General features: G+C 58.1%; 6 protein-coding genes across 8 annotated transcripts; all 6 read right to left on the bottom strand.

Annotated features, from left to right (window-relative positions):
• Positions 1-323: 323 nt before the first annotated feature.
• ABB37_07653 (putative trans-splicing factor) lies at positions 324-1,586 on the bottom strand (the record flags this gene model as incomplete). Of its 2 annotated transcripts, none has more annotated exons than XM_015806373.1 (1): positions 324-1,586. In XM_015806373.1, the coding sequence occupies exon 1, from the start codon at positions 1,347-1,349 to the stop codon at positions 324-326; it is 1,026 nt and encodes a 341-aa protein (XP_015655295.1). In that variant the 5' UTR covers positions 1,350-1,586. The 2 variants fall into 2 exon arrangements, with proteins under 2 accessions (XP_015655295.1, XP_015655296.1); XM_015806374.1 differs by having other exon boundaries at positions 324-1,505.
• A 677-nt stretch (positions 1,587-2,263) lies between these two features.
• Positions 2,264-3,521, bottom strand: ABB37_07652 (hypothetical protein; the record flags this gene model as incomplete). Its single annotated transcript, XM_015806372.1, has 1 exon — positions 2,264-3,521. The coding sequence occupies exon 1, from the start codon at positions 3,461-3,463 to the stop codon at positions 2,264-2,266; it is 1,200 nt and encodes a 399-aa protein (XP_015655294.1). The 5' UTR covers positions 3,464-3,521.
• A 335-nt stretch (positions 3,522-3,856) lies between these two features.
• ABB37_07651 (hypothetical protein) lies at positions 3,857-5,048 on the bottom strand (the record flags this gene model as incomplete). 2 transcript variants are annotated; one of them, XM_015806370.1, is made up of 1 exon in its annotated part: positions 3,857-5,048. In XM_015806370.1, the coding sequence occupies exon 1, from the start codon at positions 4,880-4,882 to the stop codon at positions 3,857-3,859; it is 1,026 nt and encodes a 341-aa protein (XP_015655292.1). In that variant the 5' UTR covers positions 4,883-5,048. The 2 variants fall into 2 exon arrangements, with proteins under 2 accessions (XP_015655292.1, XP_015655293.1); XM_015806371.1 differs by having other exon boundaries at positions 3,857-5,010.
• A 1,144-nt stretch (positions 5,049-6,192) lies between these two features.
• On the bottom strand, positions 6,193-7,473 carry ABB37_07650 (hypothetical protein; the record flags this gene model as incomplete). The annotated part of the gene is made up of 1 exon (XM_015806369.1): positions 6,193-7,473. One exon carries the CDS (start codon positions 7,471-7,473, stop codon positions 6,193-6,195), a length of 1,281 nt encoding a protein of 426 aa, XP_015655291.1.
• A 1,033-nt stretch (positions 7,474-8,506) lies between these two features.
• On the bottom strand, positions 8,507-9,513 carry ABB37_07649 (hypothetical protein; the record flags this gene model as incomplete). Its single annotated transcript, XM_015806368.1, has 1 exon — positions 8,507-9,513. The coding sequence occupies exon 1, from the start codon at positions 9,434-9,436 to the stop codon at positions 8,507-8,509; it is 930 nt and encodes a 309-aa protein (XP_015655290.1). The 5' UTR covers positions 9,437-9,513.
• Positions 9,514-10,115: 602 nt separating this feature from the next.
• Positions 10,116-14,710, bottom strand: ABB37_07648 (RNA Interference Factor 5; the record flags this gene model as incomplete). Its single annotated transcript, XM_015806367.1, has 1 exon — positions 10,116-14,710. Exon 1 carries the CDS (start codon positions 14,580-14,582, stop codon positions 10,116-10,118), a length of 4,467 nt encoding a protein of 1,488 aa, XP_015655289.1. The 5' UTR covers positions 14,583-14,710.
• Positions 14,711-15,085: the final 375 nt, after the last annotated feature.

The following is a 15,085-nucleotide window of genomic DNA, read 5'->3' as shown; positions in this document are numbered from 1 at the left end:
CAAATGCGAAAGCCGGCGTTTAGAGGAGACGGGCACATTCAGATCACAGAATACTGAAGCTTGCGGCTTTCTGATGAAAGGCAGCCGTTTTACACGTTATAGCAACACCTTGTATGGGAGAGAGACAACAAATGCGACGCGACGTAAGCGCACACTATCTTTCCGCCTCGTATGATTTAACACACAAGTGCACAGCCGCACACGAATACGCGAAGAACGTCAACAGAAAACAAAGGGGGACAAAAAGCCGCAGCCACGCAAACACCAAGGGAGCGCCGTCGCTGGAGTCTCCAATGCAACCGAACAAGACCAGAAAAAAGGAGTCAGTTTGTGCGGCGTCGCTTTCGTCCGCGCCGCTCGTACATGTTGTGCCCGGCACCGCGAAGCACCGGAGGGTCTAACCACGCGCGCATACGGTTGCACACGAGCCGCCGTGTCCGCACCCCTTCGTAGTTCGTCGGCGCGCGGCGGTTGGCGTCGATGCGAGCTAAGTTGAGGGCCTCGCTCGACACGAGGCGCAGCGCCTTTGGACGCAGCTGCGGCGGCAGGTTTGCGACCAAGTCGCAGTTGCTGAGGAAGCCGGTCGTCTTGATCGCAATGCCGCTATCGTTGGAGCGGCGGCTGCCCAGCTTGGCGATGTCGGTGGGGTCCATAATCGACAGCTTCGTGACGCTGCCGGCGATGGCGAAGAGCTGTGAGGTGATGCCGGTGCCGAGGAAGGCGCAGAGATTCGGACAGATGAGCGGCATGGAGCACTGTATGTACTCGAGGAAGGTTTGCTTCGCCATTTCCAAGTTTTCCAGCTCCTCGCAGGCTTCCAAAATGCGACGGAGCTCCTCGCTGGTTAAGTCACGACCGGCTGTGGTAGCTGCACACGCCACAATCACCACGAGCAGCTGCGACGGAATCAGCTCGTCTAACGGACCAACAACGCCACTAATATCCATGTTATTCTGAATAATCTTGACCACCTTGGCGTACAAGACGCTGTCGGAGAAGAACATGGCCAGCTCAGGAAATCGCGCGCTGTACTGCGCACGCAGAAAAACGTGCACGCGACTCTTTTCCACCTCAATGCGCAGCACCAACGAGCTGCAGTCCGACACGTACTGGTACTCCGGGTCATCAGAAGGGATCGCGTTCTTGTTGCCCGCGGCTGTTTGCTCGTAGTCGCTCAGGCGCCGCAGCATCGCGCTCAGGTAGGAAGAGCGCAGCAGCTTCGTCACCTCCGTGACGCTGTCGTACCGCAGCGCGTCATCGTCGGTGAGCAGGGCGACTTCGTCTTCTTCGTAGGCGGGGATTTCCACGTGCGCCACGGCCGTCACGTGGGCGTCGAAGCCCTCGTCCATGGCACCACACGGAGTGCTACGTCGTTGACTCTTGTTGCTGCTGTTGCCGATCGAGGGAAGACCTTGTACAGCTCTGTGAGGCTGCGAATAGCACGCCGCCGAACCTATTGCTTTCTGTGCGTGCGGAACTCAGGCCGCGGCGCTCTCTCCCTCTCTGTGTTTGCAGCAGTTTGGCGCGTTGAGAGGGGGTACGGAAGCGATGCGGAGCGCCGTGGTAGAAGCAGATAAGGGAGGGCTCAGAGAGGTCGAGAAGACAAGAAAATAATCGAGACGAGAGAAGATAGAGAAGAACAGCCAGTGCCAGCAAAAAGTGTTGCGTGCGTGGTGGCACACACACACACACACACACACGTGTCACGAACTCCCAACTATTACAAAGGAAAACGGAAACGTCACACAGATGTGTAGTTCGTACAGCATCCGGATTCATGCAAATACATCAACGCACCGGCAATGCTTTACAGCTCTGCTCCATTCCGAGGTTGATCACTACCTACAGGCACGCAGAGGTAGCGCATGGACGCTGACCTTCGCGCGGCACTTGCCGATAATGAAGTCATGCCGCCTGATACAAAGGCGTTGTACTTTGCTTACGTGAAAACAGCGGCTCAGGATTCCTCTCTGCCACCAACAATTTGAAAAAGGAATTTTGTGTACACCGTTAGCGGCACAATGAAGGCCGCTCTACCTGACCTCCTCACTTCTACATAAAATTAACGATAATATACATGTCTCCAGTTTTTTGTCGAACAGATATAAGGTCGCCATCGATTCTGCTTCCTTTTTTTTTCGAATAGGCCCAGATAGGGTTATAAAGAGCACATCTCTTGGATAATAGATCGGGTGAACGATGAGGATCGCCAAACACAGGAGATTAATGTCGCGACGGCTTCAACAACTGCATTCACCTGCCCTCACAACTGTTGTCGAACCTCGGCTGGAGAGACGCCGTCTGCGCGCATCTGCGACTGAAGCGCTTTCCACGCCTCGCGAGTGCTCAGCAGCGCCTTCCTCCGCGCATTGTTGTCGCCCTTCCTCTCGTAATTTCGCTTCGCCTTGCGGTATCGCGCGTGCGCTCGGGCCTCTGAGATCAGCAGGCGCAGTTCCTCCTCGCCATTACCGTTGTAGCCGCAGCTGCGCACCGCCTCGACCTCGCAGGTCTGCGGTACCACGACGCCCTCCTCGACCAGCACGCGCCACGCCCCCACCTGTGCCGTGGAAAGAATGCGGTCGAGCACCGACGCGGACGCCGAGAACGGTGTGGCGGCATTGATGTAGCCGAGGCGGACCAGTCGCCTCAAGACGAAATGCTGCTCCGGGGTGATGCGTTGGTCCTCCGGGAGGGAGGCGGCCAGCACGGCAGGCAAGGCCTCGCGCAGACCAGCCTCCACGTCAAACTCTACCGCCAGAAGAGGAAGCCCCGTCAGCCCGTCAACGCACTCCACCGCGTCGAGCAGCAACGAGAGCATCTGCGTGTTCTGCAGGGTGGCGGCGTTTCCCCACACCTCCGCCGCGGACTTTCCGTCACTGAAAGACTTAATGAACTCCGCGTAGAAGGGCGTGAGAAACGCCAGCACGGCCGTCTGCTGCGCGTAGTGCGCCAGGAAGAGGGCGGTGCGGCCGCCAAAGAACGCCTCCTCGCCTGCGCCGGCCAACGCGACGATGCGGGTGGGGCAAAGAAGTGAGGCACCCAGGTCGCACAGCAGGCGTACGCAATCGACGTGTCCGTGGAGGGCAGCGGCGTGCAGAGGGGTAAAGCCCATCTCGTTGCATTCGTCCACTGAACACCCGCATTCCTTCACTAAAACCCCCAGCATCGAAGACAGGCCGTAAGCGGCCGCGACGTGCGCCGCGCCATTTCCCCTGCAGTCGCGTGTGCGAGGGATTTGCGCCACGTCGATCTTCACATCCGCGCTGGCCATCACCAATGCGTTCTCCGCATAGGGCTGCAGCGCACTGCGTTTCTTCTGTCGAATCAACTCCATGCCGGGGCTCACGTCGAAAGGGTTGTCGCCGCGCACCAGCGTCAACAAGGTCGCGGTGTCGCTCGCGGCGACAACGTCGAAGAGCCCGCGCTGCGGCAGCTCGAACGCCGGCGGGGAGGACACCGTCATGAATGGTGAAGAGGAGGGAGACGAGTAAACACGGATGTGTTTGTGGTGCCGATAGCCTTTGACGGTAATCGACACATTTATTGAAGAAAAGAGAGAGGAGAAATAGCAGAGAGAGTTTGTGTTCTGCAGCGATAACAGAAAACGCACGCATCAGCCGCCTGGCTCGACGGAGTTGGCGCGGACGGAACCACCGCACCGCCGGTAAGCATACGTGAGATTCGCTCAAGCAATTTCGCCTTGGTGAAGCTGCATGTGCTACGACAGGGAAGCGCACAAAGTGAGAAACTGTGAACCACACGTACAAGTATACGCGCAATGGGTGTTGTTGTGTTTTTTTTTCTAAATGTGCAATAGCGGTGTTAGTAACAGTTGTTGATAGCCACAAGCAAGAGTTCAGTTATCGTCGCTACTCCACCCACTGCTGAGACTACGCTCCCTGTAGCCCTCCTCGCAAAACATCCCGTAGGCCGCGCATCCGTGTCCACGCCGGCCACGCCGCCATGTCGACGACTCCGATCCTTCTCCTTCCCCACCGCTGCTGCTACGCTCGCTCCCTTCGTCTGCGTCATTGGGGTAGTCATTGCCGGAGAAGTCCTCCGCATTGCTATCGTACTCGTCGTCTTTGCGGTGGTCCGGGTAGCAGTAGAGATCCGCCGCCCCCTCACCGCCGCTTTCCACGCAGAGCAGCTCCTCGTACGCCTGCAGCATCTCCCACGTGGTGCCCGCCACATCTTCTTCCACTGGCCCCCAACAGGAAATGGAAGGGGCAACCTCTTCTGCCTGGGGAGCGGTGGCGTGATCCTGGCCACGTGACAGCCGCCGTACAGGTGCCAAGTAGACATCCGCAACGTCGTCCGTCGTATCTCGCGCACGCTTCACGGCGTCGTACCCCGCTGGCGTGTCGTCTGTGACGGCGAATTCGCCAAACGCCTCCTCCATTGCCTGTCGCTCGCTGGCTCGAGTGTCCAACACGTAGAGCGCCATTGCAGCAGGGGAAGCGGCGGCTGACGTGTCCGCTGCCCCTGCCTCTCCTCCCCCACCGCATTCGATGAGAACACACTGCCCTGCCTGTGTGACGCGCTCCACCGGTGTGCGCGCGGGAGCGGAGAGAGTAGTTACTGCTGTAGCGCATTCAGAAGTCTCGGATGGTGTCACAGCCGTGTCACCGCAACCAGAAGCGGCGGCTTTCTTGGCGGGGTCTGGCAGCCGCCGGAACAGATACTTCGTGCGTGTTGCCAGCGCACGCTGCAGCGGAGCTGGAAGGGCACCCATCTCTGCCGCGTCCCATTGCACCCGCACGTATTGGCTGGCCGGCGCATCCTCGACCAAGCCGTCGCGACAGCTCTTGCGATTAATCTTCAAGTAGACGCGAGGGACAGGTAGACGAGTGCCGCCTGCACCTATTCCTGAGTTCATCATTGACAGCGCAGTAGATTGCGCGGATCTTCAACGGCTTCGTAAGAGTTGCTCTGGTACTTTGCTTGGCCTCGACGCTGTGGGGATTACGCGTCTTCTCAAGTTGAACTCTCGCGGTGCCGCAGTTTTCTTTGTATTACGCGGTGCGGTGATGAGCCAACAGCCACCTCGCATCGTGGATATTTAATGTGAGAAGAGATTTTGTAAAGGCGAACAAGAAAAGATGGTGTGCTTTTTAAAGTTCGTTTCACATTCGCGTAGATCAGCGAACAGCGCCAGAGATGTGATGTCGTCGGTGTCGCGAGAACGGGAAATTAGACGTCACTGCACCGTGACGACGGGCTCGTCGCCGTTCGAAAGAAGAAAGGCGTAAGGCGGTGCGTTGAGTAGGCAGTTTTCTTTCTCTGCTCGTCTTGTCCTCCACCGCACGGCATCCATTGATCCTCTCGTCTTCTCCGTCTCAATGTTGCCCATTGACGTGCGAGATTGGCCGTTCACTGCACTCTGAATGTTGCTGCAACTCCTTTGTTTATTTGACCGCGTCACGTTTCCCCTCTCCGATGGCACAGCTGCTCTACGTACATCGCAGCACGCGCGCCGTCAAGATGAATCGGGTCAACCACCCAACGTTGAGGAGTACGCGCGTGGCAACCACTCCAAAGCTTGAGTAAGCGGAAAGGCGAATACACACTATCGAAAAGATCCCCGCTTCCCCTTCCGCAACCAATAACCTCTTTCAATACATATATATACCAACAACAGAGCAAATGGCGGCCGCATCTGGCCCACGAGAAGAACAGCGCTGTCGTAACAAAGGTAAGCTGTGGTTCGATCATGACCCTGGGAACTGTATATATAACAAAGAAGAAGACGTTGCATGTTGCCGCACGCCGCGGCATCTTCGCGGCTAGCAGTTATGGAACACGCACCACGATGACGCCACCAACTAGAAATACAAAAACAGGACGTTGGCAACAAAAGGAAAGAGAATAAGTGTGGCTAAACGCTGCTCTGCAAAAGCGACGACAACGATTAAAAGAAAAAACAGGAGCGCAACAAAACAGAATTAAAAAAACAACGAAGAGTCAATGGAAAATAAAGGAGAACGCAGAGCGAAAAAAAACTGTTTCAACGTTTGACGAAACGGGCCCGATTACAACCAGCCGCAGCTGTCAAGACCTCTAATGAAGTAAATAGCTGACCAGGAAAGCAAATACTGCTCCATTGCGCTCTCCCCCGAATCGCGGTCGACCGCAGAAAGCAGTTTTTACAAGGCGCACCCTTTGCCGGAGCGCCATTTGAACTTGTTCGCTTCAGTGTTTCTCCTTCGCCGCCATGGCCCGCTCGCCCGCCGCCGCTGCGGGGTCGTTCACGAGCACAAAGTCAGACGTGCGGATGCGCTGCAGGTTAGCAACTGTGGCCACAACGCCGCTCACCAAACTGCAGACGGACATGCCCAAGGCGAGACACAAGCCGAATCCGATGGTGGATGTTAAATGGCCTAGAATGTAGTTCTCACAGCTTTCGAGCTTCGCGTCGCTACTCGTCGCTGTCGCGGTCAACGTTGTTCGAACGGCGCTGAGGGCACACGCGGAGGTGCGTGCGAGCACCTCCTCGGGGTCCACCCCTTCCGGCGTCCTCAGTACGCCGCACTGCGCCCGCACCGCCTCCGTCACGTCCGTGCCGTCCTGCGTCACCGCCGCCCCGCTCGGCAGCGTGACGAAGCACAGTGACGCCCACGCCGCCGACGCTGCCAGGTCCTCCTCCTCGTCCTCCAGGGCAGACGTGTTCGTCACGCAGCACCAATGAAATCCGGAGCATGGAAAGGCTCTCTCCCACTGGCACGGCACCCCGTCCTCACGCAGCGCGTTCCACACCTCGTACAGAGATGCGTTGATGTTCCCTTCCAGCCCACTCAGCTGACTACCGAGGACAACGCGCAGCAGGAGATAGAGCAGCGCGAGGCCCAAAATGACAGCGGCGCAGCCGTAGCCGGCCAGCCAGCATCCGGGGCGACGACGATCCGCGTTGCCTAAAACGTAAACTCCACTCGCGCTGATCGCCAACGCAGGGACGAGCATCACCCGCAGGCCCGCCTGCAAGAGCACCACCACCTCCGGCATCACGCCGCCAAGCCACATCCGCTGTCTCTCCTCGTCGTCGCCGGTGAACATCGCATTTAGCTGACTAGCGATGCGAGTGGTGCGGGACGGCGCAATGAAGTTCATCGTCACAAAGCCGGCAAAGGAAATAAGAAAAAGAATACACGCGGTCATGAGCGCCATCCCGTCCTCGGACAGCGCGGAGAGGAACGCCTGTGCCACCCACGACGAGTGGGGAAAGAGGAAGGAGAGGAAGCGCGGTGCGGTCGCGGCGGTCGTAACGCGCAAGTCGAGGTTGTCGTCCGTACACGCGTTCTCGGTGGCGTTGCGGCTCCCATTTGGCGAACACACCTTCGACCTGCGTGAATTTCGTGCGGGGCCAAAATGAACTTCAACGTCGGCGTCGGAGTCCATTGAGTCGCCCAGCTTGGAGCTGACGGTCTCGCGCTGCTCCCCCGGCGAATTGCGGGGAGTGCACTCAGCCTTACGCATCTTTTTTCAGGACTCTCTTTAGATTTCCTCCGCACCCGAAGTATCACGGAAAAGTAAAAAATGCAGCAGAAGAACAACAACAAAACGTGAGCTGAAAAGGTCACGCGAGTTCGCAAAAACAAAAAAAGGTGAGGTGAAGGTTTCAATGAAGAGGGTGCGTTCGTCTATCCGCGTCCGAACGACGGACGTTAATTAGGAACGCGCAGAAGATATTTTTTGTATTTCAGTATGAATGTTTTTCTGTTGAGACGTCGCCTCAGCAGCAACACAAGAAGGAGTATTATGGAATATCAGTTTCTTTTGAAATCCGATCAGCGTGGTCTCGGTGCACCGCAACTATATCGACACAGACGAATGGCAGCAGCGAGGTGCGCTCAAGTCGCTCGTCTGTCTCGCTTCTACTTTTCAATTCCAAAACGAGAGGGAGAGAGAGGTAGAAGAAGAAGTAGAGAAGGCAGCAACGCTGCAGCCCGATGGCGTCGTTCCTTGTCGGCTCTAGAAAGAAGAGACCTTCCGTTCAACACGAGGAAACGCGGAACAAAAAAGTCGCAGTGGGCAGCCCAAAGCGTGATCAGTCAAGTCAAGTACTGTCCTTTTCGTGCTTACTTACTCCTCTGAATACGCTGACTACAGTGGAGGTTTTGGTGGCAAACATTTGGACTGCATAACTATCTTGATCAGACACTCGGGCGATACAGTGTCTTACGTATTACGCCTGTGGCGAGCACGGCAGATCGCCGGTTAAGCAGAGGCGGTATTCTTTGCGCGTGTGCGTTTGTGTTACTACCTTTTCTTTTTCGCAGAGACCAGTGCCGAGAAATGGCGCACACCGCCGCAAAGGAAATAGAGAGCAAAAGAAAAAAAGGCGGAAGTATGCATGTGAGCGACAATCGAATTCACACGCAGAACTCGCACGCGGCGAGGAGGGTCTCGGTGTAGTGGGGCCTTCCGAGAAGGACTCCGTTACAAAAACAGCGGAAAAATACGTAAGCAACTGTAATCAACAGCAACAGCGAACGGCTGTTCTCTAGCATCAAAAGCGGTGCTCCATTCGGCTGTCAATGATGGGTCGCCACAGCATTCCTGCTATGGTGACGCAACCCAGCACGCCAAAGAAAACGGTGAGCGCGGATAACACGAGCACAAAGTGGAAAAAGTACGTCTTCACCATGGACTTCAACGGGGCATCGCACGTTGCCGTCGTCTTCAAGTTCCACTCCGCGCAGCTTGAGAGGCACATGGTGCCTGGCCACGATATTTCGCTACGGTTGTGCACGTCGTAGGTGGAGCCATTCGCTGCTTGAAAGAAGCACGGCGTCTGATCCTCGGAGACGGCGACTGTTCGAGACTCCTTGCTACCCTCGACCAACGGCGTTCCGCTACAACATTGCCCCGCCGCAAAGCCCGAACACTGCAGCGTCTTTTCGATGTCACACACCACAGGCGACTTCACCGCCACTAGTTGTCGCCACGCCGACTCGAGATTCTCCAGCTGATGCAAGCGGGAATAGATCACCAATCCTGCAGACCCTCCGCACAGCACGGCGTAACACAAGAACAGCACGGCCAGACAGCAAGAAAGAGAGAGATGCAGACCCTTGTAACTTGCCAAGCAGCCCAAGAAGCCGGTGAGGCAGAGAAGCCCCGCTATGATGTACGAGAGGGTCGTGACAGATTTGCAGTCGGTTCCCATCGACGGAATCAGCGACGACACGCAGCTCGACCGAGGCACCGCCAAGACCAAGCCGAGACACATCAAAACAAACGAAAGCACTCCAATGAATAGTCGGTGTTTGTTGAGCCGCTGCCACCGCGTGCTCACGTTGCGTGCCGGGGTGCCGTTCAGCTGACTGTACACCACGTTCACCCACTCCGTGTCATCCTCCACCTCCATCGCGCTCGTCGACGCGACATTGCCGTCACGCTCCTCTGGCAACAGGCGAACGCTGTCCAAGACACTCATCTTCGCAGCACACAACAACAACAAAGGTCGATTGATCCTTCTTCTGTGAGAACACCTTACGCTTCAAAACTGATGCTGTAGTGGCGGCAATCGGCAGATAGAGTACAGACGGTTTAAGACACGTTAGCGACACGTGAAAAAAAGAAAGAGTAAGAAATGGGGAAATACAAAGAGCAGATGAAGAGCTGAAATGTCCGTTCTCCTGTTGGTCGGCGCTCTTCAAGACGAATGAGAGAAAGAGAGCATCAGCACAATGCGTGTCGCGCATTAGCATCAAACGTGCTCGATCTGCAGCGATTCACGATCGTCCCTGCGTACACCATGTAAGGGTCTGCATTCGAGTCGTTGATTCGAATAAGCGTTGTGAACCGTTAGTGCTTAAGCTGTCAAGGAGTGCAACATTGTATTATTCCCTCTTACGCATCGGATCTCTCTGCTGTGAGAACAGTGCCCAGTTGGACCTGCTCTGCAAGTCAGACACGCAGGAAAGAGGAAAGCAACGGCTGTTGTAAAATGAGTGGAACCGACTGCCATCTGTTGCCACGAAGGATACGGCCGAAGCCTTCAGGATTCTAAACGCAGCCGTTCGTGAAAGACATTCCTTCGTCCTGCCGCCGCCGTGCTCCACCGCACACCCACGATTCATTGCGCACCGAGCCGTTTTTTCCTTCTTTTCCTTTTATGATGACGGTGGAGCGGGGTCGAGAGTGCTTTCGAACATCTCATTCCACGAGGATCCAAAACGGTTCTTTGCAACGTCGTAATGAATTCGGAGTTCCGCCAAGGGCAGTCGGCCGAAGCGGCTGCCCACCAGCGAAAACGCGCGGTGGGGGTTATTCTGATACGTGGCGGGGTCGTGCCAGATGCTCTCCTGGTCCAGCACGCGCGCCGTGGTCTCCGCCTCCGTCGCGTACACGGGGAAAACCTGAATGGCGATGTACGGGGGGATCGTGTCGTCCCACGGCTGCAACGTGCAGAAGAGCGAAATCTGCTGCACCGCGTCGGCGGACTTCTGCTCCCTGCGCACCCGCTCGTACACCTTGCGCACGTACCTCGCGGCGGCCTCGGCGTAGAGCCCGAAAAGAGCCGTCTCTGCCTCCTCCACGACGTCAGCCTTCGGTGGGACGTTCTGCTCCGCCTGGAGCAGGGCCCTGCGCAATGGGGGGCAGATGGTGCTGAGAGTGAAGCGAAGATCCGCACGGGAGCGGTAATGCACGTAGAGGGGCTCGGCTGGGACGCCATACAAGGTGAGCAGACCGTCAGCCAAAGGAGCGGCGTCACACGATGCTCCCGACACCGTTTCCGCGACGCCTGTCAGCACATTTCTGCGCAGCAGCAGCGACATGTAAGCTTGGATTTCCTTGCCTCGTGCGCGGTCGTTGATTAACGTCCTGAACATGTCGACCGAGGATGCCCTGCCATACGAGATCGTCTTGTACGGACTCTTCTCACTGAACTGGTTCAAACAGCGATACTGTAACACCACTCTGCGCCGGACCTGCACCTCGTCTTTGCATGCTGCTTTCACGCCTGCAAAGCTGTCGCGGTCGAGGTGCAGGCGGCCGAGCGCGTCTGCCGTGTACTCCTCCCGCTCCACCAACGGGGACGCCAAAACCGCCACGCGAGGCAGCGGGTGGTAAAGGATGGGCGTGCTCGCCTGCGCCGGCCTCCACGGCAGCCCTTGGTTCGAAATGAGGCGCAGCTGGTCGGGCCGCCGGCCTTCGTCGAGGTTCGTCACCGAGGCCGCTGTCGGAGCTTTTGTCGTCGCCCGGCCTTCCCCATCATTTGCCTTCGCCTCCAACTCCGACTCCACGAGTGACTCCAGTGCAAGGGCGGACACGCACTGCGTAGTGAGGTCGCGCAGCAGCGGAAAGGAAACCGTCTCCGGCGACGCGTTGTCCCGCCGCGGCACCTCGAAGGCGTCGGTCACGACGTTGTCACGACTGCCCAGAAAGAGAGGGCGGCTGTGCGGGGCGGCCCTCGCGGCATCGCCCCCCGCACCGTACGAGGGCAGAACGAAGAGGGTGGCGGAGAAGTGCAAGGCAGACTTGCAGTCATCCCAGATGGAGGGGGTGCTCTGCCGCAGAGCCACGTAGACGGAGGCAAGCGCCGATGACGACGGGTCGAGCGAACTGTCTGGCTTGGAAGAGCTGCCACAGCTAACCTGCATGCACTGCAGCAGCGCAAGGTAGGAGAGGAGCAAAGAAAAGATACGATCCGTGGTGTAGAGCATCCCTGGCTCGCGCACCACGTTGCCATCCCTCACAATCGACTCGCACAGCCCGCGCTCCGTGTTGCGCAGCGAGAGCGGCAGTCGCTCCCAGTCGCAGTGCAGAATGTTTGGCAAGAAGGGAAAGTTCAGCCGCATAAAGGCCCAGTCCTGCTGGTTGTACGCCACCTCCTGCAACGTCTTCGGCGGCGGCGCGTTCTTTGCCTGCGTGACGACCGTCATTTTCTGCGTGGTGGCCACCGAGAAGAGCTCCCGTGGGCGGACAGCAAAGAGCGACAGGGGGACCGTCGGCGGCAGAATCGAGGCGGGGAACCGCAGGCGCGGAATCCCTCCGGCAGCCGCCCCGTCACGCCACAACTCCGAATGTCCCGCCGTGAAGCGGAGACAGCGCTGCGGCGTCGATCGCGCGGGTGGGGCGATGTCGCTCATCTTGAAAGGTGTGGGAGGGCGGTAGGACAGAAAGGTGTTGAGCGCCTCCTGGTCCAACAGTTGGTAGTGCCACTCCACCTCCTTCAGAAAACTCTGCCGCGCTGCCCACTCCTCCTCTTCTACCTTCTCGAGACACACGCGGAAGCTCTCTAGCACGGCGGCGTACACGACGCTGGACATCGGCCAGGGAGTCGTTGAGGTGACGCTGCCGGAAGACGTTTCCCGAGGCCACCACGCCTGACCAATCGCGGAGAGCAAACTGCGCGCAAACAACACCGGCGCCCGCGTGCGCAACGTCGGGTTGGCGCCAGTCCGCGGCGCTGGCTCGCTGGGGAAGAGAAGGTCCCCGACGAGGCCACGCACCCCGCACACTTCCGCGACACCAACCGGCAAGATGACGACGTCCTCGTACATAAGCTCCGAAAAGGCTTGCTTTAGCAGCGAGAGGAGCCTTCCTCCTGTGCCAGCGTCGGAGTCTGCGTCCATCGCAGGCGCATCGAGTTCAAAGAAGAAACTCATCTTGCAGAAGTAGGAGAAAGACGGCTGCAGGGCCGTGCTGTGTTTACGTGTTTCTGATTCCGCATCGTTGCTGCGGCTGTTCGGCTTGTCATCAGCGTCCTTGTGCGTTGTTGCTTCGGCGGCGTCGGACTCCACATCCGGAGAGAGTAGATACACCGCTCGCCCGGTGCCGCGCTGCGTCCACGTCATGGAGTCCTCGTCTCGCGTCTCCACCACGACGTCGAGCACAAACACCCGCTCCTCCTTCGCTGTCCCGTCAATGGAGAGCTCTTCCTCACACCTGCCGCCGTCCATCACGGGCCACACATCGGAAGGCTTGTGCTGCGCCAGCGAGAAGGAGCTCGCAGGGTAGGAAGTGCAGCACACACGCAGGCGCGGCTCCGCGTTCTGGCCGAAGCTGGAGGCGGTGATGACAACCCTCACCTTCTTGCCGAGCACGACGTCACCCGGTGTAGGTGAGAAGCGCACCACGTCGAGGTCAGCGTAACCGTAAGACCGGCGCAGCTCCCGCCACTCCACGGCGGGCGTCGTCGCCATCACTTCTACCTGAAGAAAGTGCCGGCCATCGTCGGTGTTGACCACGACGGCGCCCTCCAGCTGCCCTTGTAGCCGCACACGCCACTCCGCCAGTCCGGCCAGCGGAAACAGCGTGCGGAGGGGCCGGTGTTGGTACACGCGCGGTTCGTCGTTGGGGTCTCTGTGCAAATCAGCGCACCACATAAAGCGATTCCACGCCTCCGCTGTGATCCCGGGCTTAGGTGCAACACGTGACGGCTCTCCCAACTGCGAAATAGGTTCGTGGAGCATGGACGCTGCGCCGGCACGCCTCCACCGCTCGCCATGCCAGTCGAGTAATCCGGCGGCCGCTGCGGCAGAGAGTCCCCATGCCTTGCCCAACGCCGCGCAAGCGTCCACATCAACTTCCGGAAGAACGTCGAGCGTCGTATCGTTGCTGGCGCGATTCGGTACGGCCGCTGCCGTTGTTGCTTCCTCTGCTGCGGCTGCGTCAACTGCGCGAAAGAGGTCGAACAAGTTGCTAGCACGAGGCACACCTGCGTCTGCCACACGGCGCACCCAGGCCAGCCCCTGCCTAATCAACGTGACACCGATGTCCCTCCTCTCGCCCTCAGCGTCCAGCACGCCCGCAGATCCACGGACATTCGCAAGGTACTCGTACGTCTCCAGCTGCGTGTTAAAAGCGACGTCCTTATCGGAGGGGTACACGCCATGCACCTGCACCACCAGCTCGCGGTGCAGGACGTGCAGCTGAGCCCAGCGCAGGGCCGCAAAGCCCGGCTGCGTTGACACAGCGTGGCATACCGTGGCGTCCAGGATGAGAAGCGGCGGCAGCTCCGCAGGGCTGCTGGCCAATCGTTCCGTTGCCGTTCCCGCAGCATCAGTGAGCCACGACACGCGGTAGACGTCCCCTCGCATCACGTCCTCCACCACGCAGCGACGCTCCAGGCAGAAGAGAGGGCTGTGCTCACGCTGCTGAAGCTCGTGCAGCCACGAGGACGCACCGGAGCTCTTGACTTCCTGCGTCGGCTCTTCTTCGGCTTGGAGAAGCGCTTCTTGGCGAATGACACTCGGTCGCACCACGCAAGCGACGCCCGCCCTCACCAGAGTCTCCTGAAGGGAGCACCAGTGCAGCTCGTACGGAGTGTCCTGCTTCGTTTCAGCCGAGAAGATGACGTCCCCGTAGCCCTCCAGCGGGAAATTGCTGTAGAAGTCCTGCCGCAGGTACAGTCGCATCGCGCTGTTCACGCGCTGGAGGACATCGCAGACTCTCTCCGTCAACGCAGGAGCCGTGCCGCGAGGACCGTCCACCGCCGTCAGCTCGCAGCTCACCTTACGTCGATAGGAAGGGACGGCCACAAGAAACACGTTCTTTGCAATCCACTCAACGGACAACGCACTCACGAGCACATCATCCCTCTTCCACGGCTCTCGGTCGCCCGGAAGCACCATTTTCTGTTTTTCGAAAACACCAATTCCTAGCGTGGGGCCCCTCTTTTTCAGAGTCGCATACTTTCTTTCCAAACTTCTGTAGAGCGCTGAGACGTCTCTGAAAGCACCGTAAAGCCAGCGGGCGAACTGTGAGAATGAGGAAAGAAGTGCACGGCGAGTGCGACAAAACGGCAGTAGCAGGGAAGAGCGAGAACAGCGGAATAGTCGAAGAAAAGGGAGCAGCGCAGCTCAGAAACGAGAGAGGCAACCTCTTGGTGATGCAGTCAGTCCTCTCACCAACAAGCGCAGTCCTCATCAGCATGGCCAGGAGTAGGTGACTATTGCAAAGAGCACTTGTCACTACAAGAGAACAAAACAAAACGTTTATGCGGCCATCGCCAATCGCACTTTACCGCATAATTCCGCCAGTTTCCACGGGTTTTTTTAAATATATTTCTTTACTGAAAAACGCTGTTATTCTTCTTAGGGTTTCATACGAGCTGCGTAAAGCGCACCAGCACAAA

This window comes from Leptomonas pyrrhocoris (genome assembly GCF_001293395.1).
Source record: "Leptomonas pyrrhocoris isolate H10 chromosome Unknown, whole genome shotgun sequence".
NCBI classification, from domain to species: Eukaryota; Euglenozoa; class Kinetoplastea; order Trypanosomatida; family Trypanosomatidae; genus Leptomonas; species Leptomonas pyrrhocoris.
The sequence above is the reverse complement of the archived record's forward strand: the minus strand, read 5'-3'. Positions and strand labels throughout refer to the sequence as shown.